This window comes from Aythya ferina, assembly GCF_964211825.1.
Source record: "Aythya ferina genome assembly, chromosome: 29".
Taxonomy (NCBI): Eukaryota; Metazoa; Chordata; class Aves; order Anseriformes; family Anatidae; genus Aythya; species Aythya ferina.
The window spans coordinates 1,997,104-2,014,868 of record NC_140326.1 but is presented as its reverse complement, the minus strand read 5'-3'; the positions used below and the strand labels follow the sequence as shown (position 1 = coordinate 2,014,868).

Genomic DNA, 17,765 nt, shown 5'->3' with positions numbered 1-17,765 from the left:
GAGGGGGCTGAGGGGGGGTGATAGGGGAGGAATTGGGGGACACTGGGGGATAATGGGGGGATAATGGGGGGATATGGGAGTGATGGGGGGACAGGGACACTGCGGGGACACACTGGGAGCGATGGGGGGCACGGGGGGAGGAGTGGGGGGGACACGGGAGGGACTGGGAGGGGACAGGGGGAGGAATGAGGGGGCCACGAGAGTGATAAGGGGACAGGGACACTGTGGGGACACACAGGGAGTAATGGGGGGGACACACAAGAGTAACTGGGGGGGGCTGGGGGGGACACGGGAGTGACTGGGGGGGGCCACGAGAGTGATGGGGGGACAGGGACACTGGGGGGGACACAGGAGGAGACACAAGAGTGACTGGGGGGGCTGGAAGGGACACAGGAGTGACTGGGGGGGACACACGAGAGTGATATGGGGACAGGGACACTGTGGGGACACACCATGAGTGATGGGGAGACACAAGAGTGACTGGGGGGGACACAGGAGTGATGGGGGTACAGGGACACTGGGGGGGGACACGGAGAGTGATGGGGAATGACTGGGGGGACATGGGGAGGACACAGGCAGTGATGGGAGTACACGGAGGGACACAGGGGGGTCACAGGGAGTGATGGGGGGGCAGAGGGGACACGGAGGGATGAGGACATGGGGGGGCACTGGGCAGACACTGGGAGCGACTGGAGGGGACATGGGGAGTTGATGGGGGAGTGATGGGGAGATAAGGGGGGGTGACAGGGGGACACTGTTCATGACTGGGCAGAGGGGGGGCACTGGGGGACACAAGGAGTGACCGGGGTGACACTGGAGGATGGGGGGAGTGACTGGGAGGACATGGGAAGGGACTGAGGGACTCTGGAAAGGGCACAGAGGGTGACTGGAGGGACATGGGGAACGACTGGGGGACACGGGGGATATGGAGTGTGATTTGGGGACGACTGGGGGGGGACACCCTGAGCCCTGGGCCCCCCAGTCCCGCAGGCAGCCACCAGTAGGGCCCGGGGCTGGCTGAGGCTCAGCCACCGAGCACCCACCCCAATCCCACCAGAGCAGCCGGGGTGCTTCAACCCATTTTTTCTGGCTTTTTTTGGCTTTGTGCAGGGTCACTGCCAGCGGCTGCTCGCTCGGGCTCTGCCGGGGAGGTTCCTCCTGGTGCTCCTTCAGAAGGCAAAGCGTGCAAAACAAGGACTCGATGCTGTGGGGTGACGGGAACTGGCAGACTGCCTTGGCAAGAACCCCGAGACCGACTCGCTTCAAGCCCAGGCATCGAGTTGAAGGTCTCAATTTTATTAGTCACCGAGAACTACTCCGGTTACGAGAGAAAATATCGAGCTCGAGAGCATCTGCCTGCGTTCGTGGGGGCTGCTGCCACCCCTGACACACCAAAATTCACCCCGCTGGCACTGGGCAGAGGCTGGTTATGGTTTGGAATTGGCATCACCGCTGCCTTGGGATGAAAATGGGGCTACCACGAACTCACAACGCTTCCCTGCAAGCCTGTGAGTCCACCGTGCCACTTCTTCCAGCAGAACCAGCAGCCACAGAGCTGACTGCAAGGGAATCAAAGAAAAAACGCAACAGGAGAGCAGGCTGCAGAACACACAGAGGCATCTGTCACCCTACCGAGTGCTGCATACAATTAGAAGGGGGATTAAGAGGTCTTTGATGACTCATCCGCAAGCCAATTAAGGAGTGCTGCGTCTCAGAGCCGGGTTCTGCCCTCTGACTCCAGCAGTCCCCGTCTGTGCGGGTTCCACCTGTGGCAGCTGAACTGCAGACGCTGGCATCGGGCACAAATCCCTCACTGCCCAAGGTGAATCCCAAATATTGAGACCAGCAGGGTGAAATCCAACACCCCTTTCCCTCCTCCTCCTCCCCAAGCAGCAGCCTCTCGCTTCACCGTTCGGCTGTGGGTTTTTGCCGTGTCAGAAACACGCCACAGCTTCAGGTTTTGATCCGGCAAGAGTGTGCAAAGAACCATCCCCGTCCTCCCCGAACAGGACCAGCAGGATTTCGGCTCAGGCTGTATTAGCAAACCATCGCTTCTCATTCAATATGAACATGCCAGTCAGGTTTGAACTGGATCAAAAGCCAGTGCAAGATTTCTCCTTCCCTACCTCCCATCCCGCTGTAGCTCACGTCAAGCTGGGCTCTCACCTCGGCTGCTGGCAGCAGAGCAAATCCGACGCTGCCGAGCTCTGCGCTTCTTTTCGCTTAAACTAACTACAGGAGGAAAGTGGCCTCAGCCACCCTGAACATGCAGCAGCGACACATTGAACAAGGCCACGGAACAACCACTCAGTCCCCCAGAAATCAGAGTAAGCTTCCCTGAAATAAAATAATTAAAAAAAAAAAAAAAATTAAATTAAATAACATTAAAAACACGGGTGTCAAAAATCGCCATCGACTAACCACAAACAGCCAACTCGACCCTCAACTCGCCCGTCGGCGAGGCTTGCAGTTTGAAGGATGAGAGACAGGAAACAGTTCCAAGAATATACAAAAAAAAAAAAAAAAGGTATGTACAGATCTATTTAAAACGTGGGAAATCAGGTCGTTAAGTGGTTCCAGGTTACTCTCTTCTCACACCTTCTAGCAAGAAAAGTGCGTGAGTGGGGAAAGTTTCTTGGCTAAGTTTAGTCCTCCAGCGTCCCACGGGACAACTGCAATCAGCACACGACCCACCAGAGGGCTCTGCTGCAGTCTGTTGGATTCCCCTGCTCGGAAGTTCGACAGAATTTAAAATAATTTAAGGAATAAACCAGCTTTTTGCTTCAAAAAAAAAAAAAAAAAAAAAAAAAAAAGGGAACCGAGAATTTGCCAGGATGCATTCACGCATCTGGCTGCTCTTGAAGGAACCGTCACAGGCGTGGCCGAGGGTCACGTTTTGGGTGGTTTGGAGCAGAAAGAGCAGCAGAGCACCGAATTGCCATCCAATCTGAAGAGGTGAATTGCAGTTGCTCCTGCTTCTGCCTCGTACTGTGAGAACTCACTCCACCTTAGCTAGAGACAAAGCTTTCCACCGTGACAGTCCAGATCCAGAGGGTCGAAAGGAAGGTTTCTCGCCCACCCTCTGCCTCTACCAGTGTCTTGAATCCACCAGCTCCGGGCGGAGGCTCAGCTTCTTCAGGGTTTCGTAGCCCACCACGATGACGATGGTGGAGGGCGTGGCGGAGATGATGCGGGCAGAAAGGCCTTTGGTCAGGCCCCAGGGCCCTTCCTCTGCCATCAGCTGCTTGAAGGTGAGGACGATGGAGCTCTTGCCTTCCACCTGAAAATCAAGAGAGAGATTCACCGAGGTGCTCGATTTCATCCTGAGCTGCCCTGGGGCTCTGCTCCGACTGAATTCTAAGGTTCAGCTGCTCCAATAACCTTTACCCAGCATCCAGAACCCACAGGGGGACCAAAAAAAAAAGAGCAGCAAGCCCTAAAGAGGCATCGGGAAGTTTCTTAGACCCGTCCCCTCCTTCCTTCTGTCTGCTCCTTCCTCAAAGGGGCTGGGCCAACACCACAGCTCGAGTTTTGCTCAAACCAAGCCTGCTGGAAGCACCTCTCCTGACACAAGTTTGAAGGGGAGGTTTATTTCAACAAGCAAAGCCAGCCTCGCCACCCGAGCTGCCTCCTCCTAACGCCAAGTGCAAATGAAGCAGGGAGACGGCAGCACAGAACAGCCCACAGCTCACCCGAAGCCGCAGGGATCAAAGGGAGCAAACCCCACCCCGGCGTCACGCTGCTGCTGCTGCTGCTGCAGGGAGACGCGGCGAGCGGGCAGCCAGCTTACCTGCACCCGAGCTCTGATCACATCCATGGGGTTGGTGAGCGTGGAAGCGGTGGCAGCCGCAAGCGGCCCCGAGATGGCTTGCAGGAGGAGGTGGGGGCAGTCTTTAGGAGTCAGGCTGGAAAGCTGCTCTGAGGACAGGAGAGAGAATAAGGATTCAGAGAGAAGCGGCTGCTTACCGGTTCCTTTATGACACGTGCTAATTTAGCCCGATTTACAGTGGGCAGAGCTCCTGATTCACCGCCTGCCACCTCTCCTCCCTCAGCACACCCACCCGGTGCTTTCCAAACCACCAAGGAAGTTGGCAGAGTGCAGGGAGCCAGCCTGCGAGCACCCCAGCGGCTCAGCCTTCCAGCAGCCTTTGATCAGCTCTCAGGCCTGCTGGGCAAAGCTTGGGGGTCCCCAAAACACAGCAGGGAAACAGCCCCCCCACACCTTTCAAAGGCAGGGGGGAAGCCTTTAGACAAGGCAAGCAGATCTGTGGGGAAGATCAGTCGCTGCTACCCTCAGATCACCCGAGAAATATCGAGCTGACATCCTGCTGCAGGATCTCCCCGAAGGAAATTGCCACAAGCTGCTCGTCCCGGGAATTTCCTCAGCCTGCCCCGAACTACCTGGCACACAGGATGTGACTCTCCTCCCTCTCACGCTTTTATTAGCTAGATTTGCATAGGACAGAGGTCAGAAATCCCAGCTGTTGGTTGTTTGGGTGTTTTTTTTTTGATGGTTTGGTGGCTGTGCCTAGCTGGAAGAGAGGAGGAGAGGAGGAAGCTGCTCCATTTATGACCCCAAACACCTGATCTGAATGGCAGCCAGCCGCGTACTTTGAGCCCTGAGGAAGGTTCAGTGCCCGCTGCTGCTGGCAGCCAAAACCTGCACTCTGCCCAGGGACCGAGCACGGGAAAAGCAGCTGGAGCAGGGTTTTGCTGTTAAAAACTGCTGCCACGGACAGCAAAAGCCTCACACAGCAGGATCTGAGCCTGCCTCTGCTATCACTTTTAGGCAGCTCGCTGCACGACAAACCCCAAGGATTACTGAGCACGGGGAACGTTACCTGGCCGGGTTCCTTCAGCACTTGGGAACAGCCCAAGCGTTACCAGAGCTGAGCTAGAGAGGGAACAGCGTTAAGGATACCCCAAGATTTCTATCACCACACTTGGTGCCAGTTTGAAAGCCAAGGAAACCAGAGCACGATGTACACCCTAACCACAGCTGACCGGCCTTTGTTTCTGCCTATCCCTTGGTTTCGTTCTGGAATTTCAAGCCCTGGAAGTGTTTTTGCCACACACAAGGCTCCTGAGTCCACGTGAACTGCCACACAAATGGCACGGTGACTTCAGAACTCTGCCTGCTGCCAGCCAACGGCCTTCCTCACCTCCATACCAACAGCCAGAATTATTTGGGGTTAGCAGGAGGCGAAATCAGCCACATCGAGCCCCTCTCGCCCACAGCCTTCTCGTTTTAAAGTCCTTTAGCACTCAGACCCGTTCTTTACCTGCATTAAAACAAAGGCTGCTCTGCCAGGCTTCCACCTGTAGGATTCATTTCAATCAGACCCAGCTCTTTGTTCTCGCCAGCTTCTGCTCCCACCCCAAATCCATCAGAGAAAGCAAATCAGGCTGGTCCTACAGCTTCAGAGGCGACCTAAAGGCCTTCGGGGCCTGCTGGGATAAGACCTGCTCGAAGCCAGCCCTCACTTACCAGCATAGAAGTGGTAGAAGGGCCACCAGACCGCGCTGTTGGGAATATAGGTGAGCAGAGAGGCCACATAGCCCCTGTAGAACCCCCGAAAACCGTCAGCCTTGAAGATCTGCACGATGATGTCCTTGGTTTGGCCAAAAACCAGCATTCGCTTGCCATCCGGGTTCTGCACCTTGAACCTGCCCATGCTTTCCCCTTTCCTCTGCATCATGAGGTGCTGGGAGATGACATCAATGGGCACTGTGATGCTCTGGGCCACCAGGGAGGCCGAGCCCCCGGCCACCAGCGACTTGACGGCGTTGTTGTTGTTGTAGCGGGCCACGTACTTGCGAGTCAGCTCGTAGGTCGTCACGTAGCACTGCCCGGAGATCAGGGTGAAAGTGTTGACCAAAAAACCCCGGTAGAGCCCGGCCGTCCCTTCTGTCCGCAGGATTTTCACGAAGGCATCGAAGGTCCCGTTGTAGAGGCTTTTGCCCTTCTGGACCTGCAGCCGCGTCCGGATGAGCGTGAAAGGGTAAACGCTCACCCGGATCATCATGGTCATGCAAATCCCGAAGACGTAGAATTTCCTCTTGTCCAGGTGCTCCCACTCGATGATGGGGATGTTGCGTTTGTCCTCCATGGCTCCCTGGAGAGGGGCAGCCCCAGATCGACCTCGGAAGTTCAGGACGGATCCGGGTCCAGCTCCTTTATCTCAGGCACCTCTCAGGCTTGGATGTGCTGGCACCTGAAAAAAAAAACCCACAGAGACGTTTTCAGAGGACTGCTAAGAACCAGAGTGAGCTTAAACAGCCTCCACCACCCAACTTCACTGATTTTGGAGTTCCCAAAGAGCCCGTGGATGAACCATTCTGCTGGGGAAACCCCAGGAAGGAGGACTTTGAAGCGTGGCTGATGGCAGCAGAGCGATTTGTCGCCCTAACGGCGCTCTGTGCACGCAGCAGGTCTCACTCTGCTGCGGATTGCTCTGCCCCAAAGCTTTGGAAAGCAGCTTGGAGAGGGAGGGCGCTGCTCCAGCAGCGAGCACTACCTTTGAACGAGCACTCGGGGATACGGCTCGGCAAGCAAAGCAGCTTCTGCCCGCTCATTCCGGGTTTGTGGTGCTCAGGATGGCAGGATGCCACTTGTGGGTTCCGGGCTCTGTAAGAAAACAAACAAAATAAAATAAAATAAAATAAAAACAAGAAGTGAGAGGCTGTGAAGTCCCTGCTTGTGTTCCCAGGTTCCCTGCACGAAGCAGAAAATCAGACACGGGTTTCTTGCATGTCCTAAAGCTGGAGGGAGACACGAGGCAGCGAAGGGGGGGTCATGAAAGAAGGAGAAACAACGGGAGGAAAAGGCTTAGACCCCGAGTTACGCAGAGCATCCACGTCGACGACAAGATCCTGAAAAGAAAGGGCTGAAAATCGCAGCCCAGGGATCTCTTTTCACTTCTCAGCACCCCAGGAGCTGAGGGATCAGGAGGGGAGCACCGGGTTCAGCCTCCTCCAGCAGCCCCCACACCCCTTCCCCAGGCTGAGGCTTGGGGTAGTTCCTCCCCTCCCCATTTTGCCTGCAATTTGCTCTCATTTGATGCCAAAAAAAAACCCAAAAAACTCCCTGAGAGGACAGAACCCACACACAGCCGATGGTCACTGACCACAAAAGGGCTTTCCTTTATAGAAAGCCTCCCCTAATTTATTTTTTTTTGTGTGTTTTAATTTTTAGGAATCGCGCAGGCTTCGTGAGGAGAGCTCCAGCACTCAAGATCTGGTCAGAAAGGCGAGGACCAAACCAGCCGTCATTTACCTCTGGCACGGAGAGGAAGCGAAGATGACGAAATTACGCCTGGCTGCCAACAAAATATTTACCTCATGCCAAGAAACCGCGCGGCCACGCGGCCTGCTGATGGGCAGGGAGTTAAAAATACCCCAGGAGAGCGGGGAAAATGCTCTTGTACCTACCCGACTGAGAGCTACAGGTCATCCTTAATCAACTGGCTTGATAAATAACACGTAACAAACACCACGGCTTGTCTAAGCCAGAGGTGCACGGCTTTCACTCTAATTAAACCCTCACCGCTTCGTTAAGGTGTAATTAGCCAGCAGAGAGCTTCCTGCGCAGGAGCTGTCTGCACAGAACCTGGAAAAACGTGGTTCTGTTCCCACTAGGAGCCCCGCCAGCTTCAGGCTTTATTTAAAAACAATTTAAAGCTTGGCCAACGCAGCTGCCCGGCGAAACCTCACGCGGGGTTGTGGCCACGCTCTGAATTCCTTCTCCACCCCAAACCCGACCTCGCAGAGCTCCCCACGTGGAAGCTGCACCCACGAGGAGAAATCCTCAGGAGGGAATTAACTAAAACCAACCTCGCTGTTTTTTTTTTTTTTTTGGCATTCTCTCCACGTACGGCAGCGCTCGGCGTTTGGCACCCGAGCCAGAACTTCCCCGGGGAACTTATTAAAACCCTATTTCCATGCAGGATCTAAATTAGAGGGGTGATGTCACCCAAAAAAAGCACCGAATTGCTCCCACCAGGAGCTGAGGAGGGAAGGAATGCCTGAAACCACCAGCGACGTCTCCGTTCGATGGCCACGGGCAGATCCTTGCTCTGCTGAGAGGAGCTTTGCTCGTGGCAACGCTCCTGCAGCAGCCAAAAAGTTCCAGTTTTGGGGCTGAATTCGGGCAGGCGGAGAGAAAAGGAACCTCTACATCTCCGAGGGGCTGAGCCTTGGTGCTGGAAACAAAACCCAAGGTCCCGTCTGCACCTCAAACCCAGCCCGACCCTTACCGGGATCCTCTCTCGCGCCCCGTTTGTCCCCTTTTTGGTGCTGCCCCGTCAAATCCTCCCCCCCCAAACCCTTCCTGCTCCATCCGGGGCTGAATTGGAGTCTTTGGCAGGGAGAGACGGGCCCTTTGTGTGCCTCCACGGCCGCCTCCTGCTCCGCATACCAACGCCTCTGCCAGGAGGGCTGGGAGCCGGCCAGGGGCGGGCGAGCCGCCGCCGCCTCCCGCGAAATCCTGGTGGGGGGGGGATTTTCTTCACCCCGACAGCTCCGGAGCGAATAAATCCTGAAATGTGAAATTTATCCCTCCGGGATGAACCTGGCCGACGCAAGCAGCTCGTTTTATAAAGCTGGGAAATCTCCCTACTTAAATTCTACCCCCCCCCGGGGAGCCTCACAAGCCCCCGGAGGGGTGCGGATGAGGCTGAGGGGCTCCCGTGCAGGAGCCCCCCCGAGGCCACGCCGCCTCCTCGGTGGTGTCGTCGGGAGGAAGAGGAGGAGAAGGGGGGCAGCCGAAATCTGGAGCTGCTCTGAGAGGCGGTGAACGGCGCGGGGCCTGCTCAAGGTCACGGTGGGGTCGGGAGTGGCTGTGTCCCCCCCAGTGTCCCCCCCGTGTCCCTCCCCGGTTCTGTGGCCTCCATCCCCTCGCAGCCTCCCCCCCGGTGGCTCCGCCCCGGCCTCTCTCTGCAGCCTCCTCCTCATCCTCAGCTCCCCTCTGAGCATCCCTGCACCCAGACCCCCCCTCCAGACCCCCTTACAGCACCCCCCCCCCCAAGGCGGGTCCAGTGACTCCGAGACCCCAGCCCCCCCCCCCCAAATCCCAGCCTCCGACCTCTCCCCAGCCTTCCCCCAGCCTCCAACCTCCCCCTAACAACCCCAGCTCCCCCCCAGCCTCCGGCACCCTGAGCCTCCAGCCCCCCTCCAATCCCCCCAGCCTCCCCCCAAGCCCCCAACCCCTCCCCACCTCCTCCCAGCCCCCCCCTCACCCTCCAACCCCTTCCTAACTCCCCCCAGCCTCTGGCCTCCTCCCCAACCCCCCCCAGCCTCTTCCTCAGCCTCCAGCCTCCCCCCGACCCCCAAAGCTTCCAGCCTCCCCCCAGCCTTCATCCCCCTCAGCACCCCCCCACCCCCCCACCCCTCCCCACCTCCCCCCAGCCTCCCCCTCACCCCCCCCTCAACCTTCACCCCCCCCAACCTTCCCCCTCGGCCTCCAACCTCCTCCCAACCCCCCTCAGCCTCCAGCCTCCCCCCCCCCGAGCCTCCATCCCCCCCCCATCCCCTCAGAACCCCCCTCAGAGCCCCCCCCGGAGCCTCCCTCACCTCAGGCCGGTGGCCGGGACGCCCCCGCCCGGCCCGGCCCCGCCGCCGGCCGCCCCCGCCGCCCCATGGCCGCTTCCCCTCGGCTCCCGCCCGCCGGAAGTGAGCGGCGGCGGCGGCGGCAGCGCGTCGGGCCCCGAGAGCCGCTCGAGCAATCAGCGCCCGCCCGCCGCCGCCATCTTGGAGAAGGGCTGAAGCCACGCCGGAAGTGGGCCTCCCCCCTCCCCAGCGCGCTTCCGGCCGTAACCGACATGGCGGCTGTCCCCGGGGGAAGAGGAGAGGGCGGAAGGGGAGCGCGCATGCGCAGAAGGACGGCGCCTTCAAAGGACAGAGCCAAATTGTTCCTCTTAAAGGGGCAACGGCTCTTAAAGGGGCAACGCCAAATAAGTCCTCTTAAAGGAGCAGCGCCAAATAATTCCTCTTAAAGGGACAGAGCCAAATAATTCCTCTTAAAGGGGCAGCGCCAAATAACTCTTCTTAAAGGGACAGCGCCAAATAATTCCTCTTAAAGGGGCAGCTCCTCTTAAAGGGGCAGCGCCAAATATCTCCTCTTAAAGGGACAGAGCCAAATAATTCCTCTTAAAGGGCCAGCGCCCCACCCCGCCTGGCAACGAGGCGTGCAGGCGTCGCCCCCCCAACCTCGCCCACCCCCCTCGCACGCACCCGCACCCACCCCCCCCGGTCCCGAGCTGCCCTGGAGCCAGCGGAACAAAGTTGGTGCCTTTTGGGGTTTTTAATACAAAAATGAAGCTGTACAAAGCGCAGGGGGATTTGCAGCCCTTCCTTCCGCAGAAATAAGGCGAAACGCGGCCGAGCGAGCAGCTGGAGGGGGGGCAGCAGAAGGAAAATTGGGGGGCCCCAGGGCGAGGCTGGGGGCGTCGTGGCTGGGGGGGGGGCAGGACAACGCCGCCATCCCCCCCAGCCCCGTCCCTGGCCTCCCCGTCCCCATCCCCACCCCCGTCCTCACCCCTTCCCCATCCCCGCGTCCCTCCCTTGCCCCTTCCCCACCTCCCTGCCCGTCCTGGCGCTCCCCCCCCCCACCCCCCTCCCCGCCACGCCGCCGCGATGGCCAAACGCTACCACGTGTTAAAACAATTGTATTAAATTAAAACCAAACCAAAACCAAAAACCAAAAACAAACAACCAAAAACCAAAAAAAAAAAACAAAAATAAAATTCACATTCATACTCCCCCTCCTTCCACGGCCCAGCGGGGGCTCAGCTCCCGCGGCCTCCCCCCTTGCACCCCAACGGGGCCGAAGCGGTGCTGGTGGCGGGGGTCCGGGCGTCACGCTGTGACCGGGAGCCGAGCAGTGCCGGTGCTGTCCCCTGGGCCGTTGTCCCCGTCCAGCTGCAGGCAGCAAGCGGGGGAGCCCCCTCGCTCCTCCTCGCCGGCCGGGGCCCCCCCGTTGAGCGGCGCCTTCTCCCGATGACGGCCGGGGGGGCTGTGGGGCACGCTGCACCCCTGCACCTTGCTCTTGGCCTTCAGCTGCTCGCAGTAGGCGGCGAGGGCCAAGGCGCCGGCGGCCGCCAGGGTCACGGCCAGCAGCACGGTGACGGTGACAAATTGGGGCCAGTAGGAACGGGGGCCGCCGGGGGCGACCGGGGTGTCCCAAGACAGCCCCTCCTGGGCCGGTCCGTCTTGGGGGGTCGCCCCGAGGGGGTCCTGTAGGTGGTAACGAGCCACGGGCCAGGTGTAGCCGTTCTCGGTGGCCAGGCAGGTGTAGGTGCCGGCGGTGCCGCGCCGCACGATGACCACCAGCGTGTGGTTGGGGAGCAGCGCCGAGCCCCCCCAGCCCCCCGGCTGCTGCCAGCTGTAGGTGGCCAAAGCCGAGTGGCGGGGGCACGCCAGGCGCACCACGGCGTTGAGCGAGGGGCTGAGCCCTAGGGGAGAGGAACCAGGCTGGCATCGGCCCCGCTGTGTCCCCCCCTGCCCTCCCCGCTGTCCCCAACGCGTCCCCGTTACTCAACTCTCTACCGGCGGCCCCTCGTGCACGCCGTGGGTGTGTGGCATGGCCAGGCTCCTCCCGCGGTGGCACACGGCGGTTGGGCTCCCCTCCTCGATGTCCTGAAGCCACCCGCTACTGGGGATGGGACAGCAGTGTCAGCACCGAGGTCCCCCCCAAAAACCCTCGTCCATCCCCCCGCTGTGGCCGTCCCCCGGCTCACTTGTCCCCGCTGGCAGCCCGGGTGGGTTGGCAGGAGCTGCGGGCGATGTTCCAGGCGCAGTAGGGGTCTCGTGCCAGCACGCACTCGGCGCAGCTCCGGTGCTGGCTGCAGTTGGCCAGGGGCACTTGGAGGATGCCGCCGGAGTAGCCGATGTAGAGGATGCCCTGGGGAGGGAGCAGAGTGGGCCTGAGATGTGGCTTGGCTGGGTCACTGTCTTGATCCCATCCCTGTCCCTGTTCCTATCCCCATCGCCATCCCTGTCCCTGTTCCTAACCCCTGTCTTTCTCACTGTTTCCATTTTCAGCCCTGTCCCATTCTCCATCCCATCCCATCCCATCCCATCCCATCCCATCCCATCCCATCCCATCCCATCCCATCCCATCCCCAATCCCTTTCCCCATCCCCATCCCATCCCCATCCCATTCCATTCCATCCCATCCCCATCCTCATTCCTCTCCCTATCCCCATCCCAATCCCTTTCCCTATCCCTTTCCCTATCCCCATCCCATCCCATCCCATCCTCATCCCTCTCCCTATCCCCATCCCTGTCCCCATTCCCATCTCTCTCCCCGTCCCCATCCCCGTCCCCGTCCCCTACCTTCCCCGGGGCCAGCAGCAGGTTCTTCACCGGCTCCGGCGTGCCGAAGAGCTGGATGCTCTCCACGATGTGCGGGCCCGCAGGCAGCTCCACCGCCTTATGCAGGAAACCCTCCTCTGTCGGGGTACAGGGGGGTCACTGTGGGGGCCGTCTCCGACCCCAAAAGTGGTGACTGGGGCAGCACAGGGCGGGCGAGCGGGCTCCCTGTGTACAAACCCACCGGTAGCCAGGAACATGACCCGGTACACGGCCCCCAAGACGCCGCGGGTCTCGTCCACCGCGATGCGCGTGTATTTGACGTCCGTCTTCACCAGCAGCGGCCGCCCCTGGGTGGGGGCCACCTTCCCGTCCATCAGGAAATGGTCCTTCATGAAGGTCAGGGCTTTATCCGAGGAGGGGCCCATGGAACACTGCAGGGAGGGAGAGAAGAGTTGGTTGGGGAAACCGAGGCACGGCCACACCAGTACGGGCGCACTGCGATGAACTGGGAAACCGGGGAGGTGTCGTCCCTGGGCAGGAGGCACTTACGCTCCCGGGCCGGGGGCTGATGTTGGGGCCGCTGTAGACGGTCCAGCGGGAGCTCTCCTTGTTCAGCTCCTTGTACTTGCCCTCGAAGACCTCCTCCAGAGCCTCCTGGCTGTAGACGCAGACGGCTGCGCTGCCCGCCCTGCCCGCTTGCCTGTGGGGACAGCAGGATGCCCGCGGTGCTGAGGACACGGGTCCCCGGCACCCACGGCACCCATGGGTGCTGGGGGCTCACCACTGCGAGGTGAAGACGGCGTAAAAGTCGGCGCCGCCGCTGCCGTCGCGGCGGGGCAGGGCGAAGGCGTGGTGGATGACGTTGAAGGGGAAGCGGCCGGGCTGCGAGCACACCAGCTGCGCCTTCAGGAACGTCGTCCACTTCTTCTGCAGCACCTTGTCCCCCCCGACGTCGCTCTGCGGGAGCGGGGTGGGCGCTCAGATTTTGGGGGGACGAGGGGCAGACGTCCCCGCTCGCCCCCCGTCCTCGTCCCACCTTGCAGACCCGGGCCACCCGCGGCACCAGGAGCCGCTCGAAGAAGTCGAACTCGTCGGCCGTCTCCTCGAAGAAGAAGTAGACCTTGTCGTCGTTGGGGATGCTGAAGGAAGCCACGAAGGCGGCGTCGGCTGCGGGGCACGGCCAGGGGTGAGGTGTTTGACGGGATGGGGTCCCTCAGGCCCTCCCCAGCGCTTTGGGGAAAGAGGGGGACGCTGCGGGGACCCTGCAGGATCCAGGTCCTCGCTCACCCGAGAGCCAGCGGAGGAAGGCGTCCGTCTTGAGCAGCGTGCGGCTGCCCAGCGAGCGGGAGATGATGGGCTCGTTGCCCTGGAAGTTGTTCATGGTGCCGGCGTAGAGCTCGCCATCTGCTCGGGGACGGGCACGGGGGTGAGCGGGCACCGTGGCGACCCCCCCCCCCCACGGATCCCCCCTCAGCCCTCCCAGGGGACCGTGCTGGGGGCTGCCAGAGCCCGTACTCACCCACCAGCAGGGCCGTGTAGGTGTGCTGGGGGTCGAAGGGGCACTGGCCCTTCCCGTCCAGGAAAGGTTGGCTTTTGCCGCTGGACACCAGCGTGAAGTTCTCCAGGTGCTGCGGAAAAGGGAGGAAAACCCCTTTTTCAGAGCGAAAACGAAGCCGAAACCTGCAAAAATCCAACTGCAGGAGCTCTACGGACTGCGGAGGGGCTGCAGTGCTCCAAGAGCAGGGAAACAGAGGCAGGAGGGGTGGCAGGACCAGGAATTGGGGTTCTGTCGCCCAAATCAGACCCGGCAGGGGGCAAATCCTGCCCACGGTTTTGGCACCAACAGCGCAGGACCCATGGTGCTGTGTCACGGTGGTGGGGGGCACCCGGCGTCCCCCTCCCCAGCCCCGAGGGCACTCACGATGTAGGTGCAGGCCGGGCTGAAGGCGTAGGTGCCGCAGACGTAGAGGTGGGTCTGGTTCAGGGCCACCAGCACCCGGATGAAATTGAAGCACTCGGTCTGCACGGGGGAAAAGAGCAGAAAGGGGTGACGATGCCGAGAGTCCCTGCAGGGCCAGCCCCAATTCCTCCCCCCTTCGGCTCCCCGGGCCACCCCGCGGTGTTCCTCACCTCCTGGCTCTTTTTCTTGAAAGCACACTCCGAGGTTTTCTCAGCCGTGGGGCCCCACGTTATCTGGGGAGGGATTTGAGAGGGTCTGGAGCTGCCATGCAAGCAGGGAGCCCGGCCACGGTTTCCCAGCCCGAGCGGGGAAACTGAGGCACAGCAGGGCTGTGGGGGTGCACCCCTCCACCCCTCCGCTCACCGAAGCTTTGGCATGGATGGTGCCCGGGGCGCCCACGGCCAGCGCCAGCACCCTGTCACGAGCCCCCACGTACAGCTCCTCCTCGCCCTCGCCCAGGAGGAAGATGTCGTAGTGGGAGACGTTCTCCTGGCTGAAGCGGGTCAGGATCCTCCGGGGATCTCCTGGCAGGGGTAAAACGAGCTGAGGGGACGCCGAGGAGCTGAACAAACACCCCGGCGCCGCCGTCGGCCCGGATGGATGCGGTGACAGCAGCTTCTTCCCCCGGCCCACGCCGTGCTCTGCCCACTTCCCTCTGTGGGTCCCCGCTTCCCCTCCTCGTCCCCAGCCAGGCCCTGCAGCAGAAGCCGGCGTCACCGCACCGCGAGGGCCCTAAAGCCCGTGCCCTCAGAAGCTGCTTTGCTGCCCTGAAAGATTTGGGGTGCTTTTTTTATTTTTTTTCCCTGCAGGGTGCAGGGTTCTGCCCCTGCTGCTGCGGGGCAGCGCCTGCGGGGCCGGCGGTGGGGTGAGTGGGGTGGCCGGGGGGCTTCCCAAAATCCCCGCGGTGTCCCCACGGGCAGCCGGGCTCCGCCGGCTGCAGTTTGCCACCGAAACGGGGAAAAAGAAAAGGGAGATTTTACAGTTCTCCAAATGGCTGCGTGGGGAAGTGGAAGTGGCAGCTCAAGCAGGAGATGGCTGCGGGGTGCAGACCTCCGCCACGCCGCCGACCTGCAAGTGCCCCGGACACCTCCAGCACCTGCTTGTGCCAAACCATCCCTACAGACACGGGCAGGGCACGAGGATCCTTTCGGACCCCTCGTTGGCTCCATTAACACCTCAGAGGCAGAAGATGCCCTGGACGGGGTGGCTCTGAGCGGATCCCCGGCTGCCAGGTGGGTGCCAAAAGCCCTCAGCCAGAGCTTGGGTGGCCGCCAGCCTCACCCCACGTGCCCCACGCTTCAGCCCTGCAGCCGTCTGCATCACCGGGCTGCCTCCCCTCCCAGCCCCACGGCCACGGCCCCACTTCCCTGGCCCCACAGAAGGCGAGGGAGAGGTCTGACGAGCCGGGGACCGGCCGCCACCCATGGGTGCCCAACACCAGCGGCCTCCTCCCTAGGGCACGGAGGCGCTCCCAAGCCCGTGCTCCCCGCTCCCGAGCCACCTCGTCCCCGTCCCCGTCCCCTCCACCGGTTTCTCCCCTCTCCGTGCCCCCACTCACCGCTGGGGAAGGCGACGCGGGGCAGGGGCTCGGCGCAGAGCATGGCGGCTGGCACCACCACGCCACAGAGCAGGCGGAGGGCGGCTGTGGGCATGGCGGGGGGCGGCAGGCTCGCGCCCCTCGGGGGCCCCGGCACCGTCCCTGAGGGAAGGGCGAGGGTTAGGGAGCCGCAGGAGGGCTGCGTGTGTGTGTGTCCCCCCCCTCTACCCCGACGAGGCGAGCGGAAACGAGCCAGGGCTCAGCGCGGGGAGGGGTTGAGGGGGGGGCCCCAGCGCATCGAGCTGTGCACGGCCTCAGATGTGGGCGAGAGCTTCCCCCCTGCCACCGCAGCCCCAACGACGGCGGCGCCGGGCCCCTCGCACGGCAAATCCTCAGCACGGGGGTGTCCGGATGCACCTGCCTCGAGCCCCGGGGAGCCCGTCCTGTCCCGTCCCCGTGAGGGACCCCCTCCGTGCTGGCCACGAAAATAGAGGAGAAAGCGCTCAGCCGCCCCCCCTTCCCCTCCTCCCCATCCCTCGCAGCTCTTTTTGCAGCTCTTGCTGGAAACACCGGGGGTAGAGCGATGCCTCAAGAGCCGTTCAGTCCCCGGGACCCGTCACGGGTGTCCCCAACGAGTGGCATTTACCTCTCCGACGGCGAGGACAGAGCCAGCTCACCTCTGCCCCTGCAGCATCGGTGCCCAGCGGGTGCCTGGCCCCGGGGGGCTGCGGCTGGGAGACCCCCGCGGGTCCATGCCCAGCACCCGGCCGCGGTCCGGCCGAGCTGCCAGGCTCCGAGCCCGGCTCGTGGCGGGGCTCGTGGTAGCCCAGCCCAGCCCAGCGTGGCCCCGTCAGGGCCTCTGGGAACCAGAAAGTCCTGCTGGAAGAGGACGAGCCTCAGCAGGTTGGGGACGCAGGCGCCTCGCCTCGCCTTCGCATCTTCCCCCCCCCAAGGAAGGCAGCGAAGCCTAGTGGAGGGAGTTGGGATGGGAGCCGGGGTGCTTCCCGCTATGAATTGGGGATGAACTGGGGGGATTTGGGGTGCCCGGACACACGGGATCCCTTTCTGGCTCCGGGGAGGCCTTTAGGGTTAGAGCCAAGTGATGGCACATCGCCTGCCTGCGGGTGTGGGTCAGCGCTGGGCCTCAGCATCGTCCTGTGGAGCTGCAAACAGACTGTGGGGCCGAGCATCATCCCACAGGCAGTCCTATGGGGCCGAGCATCACCCCACAGGCAGTCCTATGGGGCTGAGCATCACCCCACAGTCAATCCTATGGGGCCAAGCATCACCCCACAAGCAGTCCGGCCGCCCCGCTGGCTCCATTCTCCAACCCTGATTTCTCTAGGACGGCTGTGGGTCAGAAACCCACCAGATCCAGACACCCTCACACCACACCTTCACCCACACCCCATTAAGGATGAGGTGAGGGGACAACCCCAACCTCCTGTCCTCACCCCGTCCCCACCGGGGCCTCCCTACCTGCCTCCCCTGGCGCCTCCATCTGCCCGCTGTGCCACCGAGCCCCGGGGCGGGCAGCGCCGTCCCCGCCACCTTGCTTGGCCGGGACAGAAAGCTCCTTGTGAGCACAGAAATTAGGTTATTCTGCCCCGGATTTCCCACTTGGCGGACGTTTGGCTGAGAAACGGGGGCTGCACAGAGCCTCGGCCCGGCCACATTGTTCTGCCCTGGGCCGGAGCCACCATGGGCTTGGAGGAGGAGGAGGAGGAGGAGGATGGGTGGGAACGGGAGCAGCAGCTCCAGGGCAAGGCTGGAGGCTGGGGGGGGGTCCCGACGGGGCTGGGGAGCCCCCACGGAGCCTCCCCAGTTAGGCTACTGGAGCCTCACTGGGAGCCAAACCCTGGCCCAGCACCGTCTCCCCTCCGGATCTCCCAAACCAAAGTTTCGGTGCACACGGGGGGCTCTGTTACAGCCCCCTCCCCACACACACACACGTGG

General features: G+C 61.8%; 2 protein-coding genes across 2 annotated transcripts; both read right to left on the bottom strand.

Moving 5' to 3' along the window:
- Positions 1-1,275: 1,275 nt before the first annotated feature.
- SLC25A44 (solute carrier family 25 member 44) lies at positions 1,276-9,729 on the bottom strand. Its single transcript, XM_084500270.1, has 5 exons — positions 9,571-9,729; positions 6,519-6,628; positions 5,489-6,215; positions 3,791-3,918; positions 1,276-3,280 (listed from the first exon to the last, which is right to left on the bottom strand). Exons 3-5 carry the CDS (start codon positions 6,108-6,110, stop codon positions 3,089-3,091), a joined length of 942 nt encoding a protein of 313 aa, XP_084356396.1. The 5' UTR covers positions 6,111-6,215; positions 6,519-6,628; positions 9,571-9,729; the 3' UTR covers positions 1,276-3,088.
- Positions 9,730-10,651: 922 nt separating this feature from the next.
- Positions 10,652-16,062, bottom strand: SEMA4A (semaphorin 4A). Its single transcript, XM_084500786.1, has 14 exons — positions 15,831-16,062; positions 14,636-14,796; positions 14,443-14,505; positions 14,234-14,332; positions 13,832-13,940; positions 13,600-13,716; positions 13,349-13,479; positions 13,094-13,269; positions 12,862-13,012; positions 12,554-12,743; positions 12,334-12,449; positions 11,736-11,899; positions 11,538-11,650; positions 10,652-11,450 (listed from the first exon to the last, which is right to left on the bottom strand). Exons 1-14 carry the CDS (start codon positions 15,922-15,924, stop codon positions 10,855-10,857), a joined length of 2,280 nt encoding a protein of 759 aa, XP_084356912.1. The 5' UTR covers positions 15,925-16,062; the 3' UTR covers positions 10,652-10,854.
- Positions 16,063-17,765: the final 1,703 nt, after the last annotated feature.

Excerpts from the sequence above, each read along its gene's own strand:
- SLC25A44 (XM_084500270.1), bottom strand. The coding sequence starts at position 6,110 with ATGGAGGACAAACGCAACATCCCCATCATCGAGTGGGAGCACCTGGAC. Across the intron at positions 3,919-5,488 it reads CTTCTACCACTTCTATGCTG|AGCAGCTTTCCAGCCTGACT; the intron begins GTAAGTGAGGGC and ends TCCTGTCCTCAG. Across the intron at positions 3,281-3,790 it reads TGATCAGAGCTCGGGTGCAG|GTGGAAGGCAAGAGCTCCAT; the intron begins GTAAGCTGGCTG and ends CTTGATTTTCAG.
- SEMA4A (XM_084500786.1), bottom strand. The coding sequence starts at position 15,924 with ATGCCCACAGCCGCCCTCCGCCTGCTCTGTGGCGTGGTGGTGCCAGCC. Across the intron at positions 13,480-13,599 it reads CTTCCTCCGCTGGCTCTCGG|CCGACGCCGCCTTCGTGGCT; the intron begins GTGAGCGAGGAC and ends CGTGCCCCGCAG. Across the intron at positions 12,744-12,861 it reads TCAGCCCCCGGCCCGGGAGC|TGTTCCATGGGCCCCTCCTC; the intron begins GTAAGTGCCTCC and ends CCCTCCCTGCAG.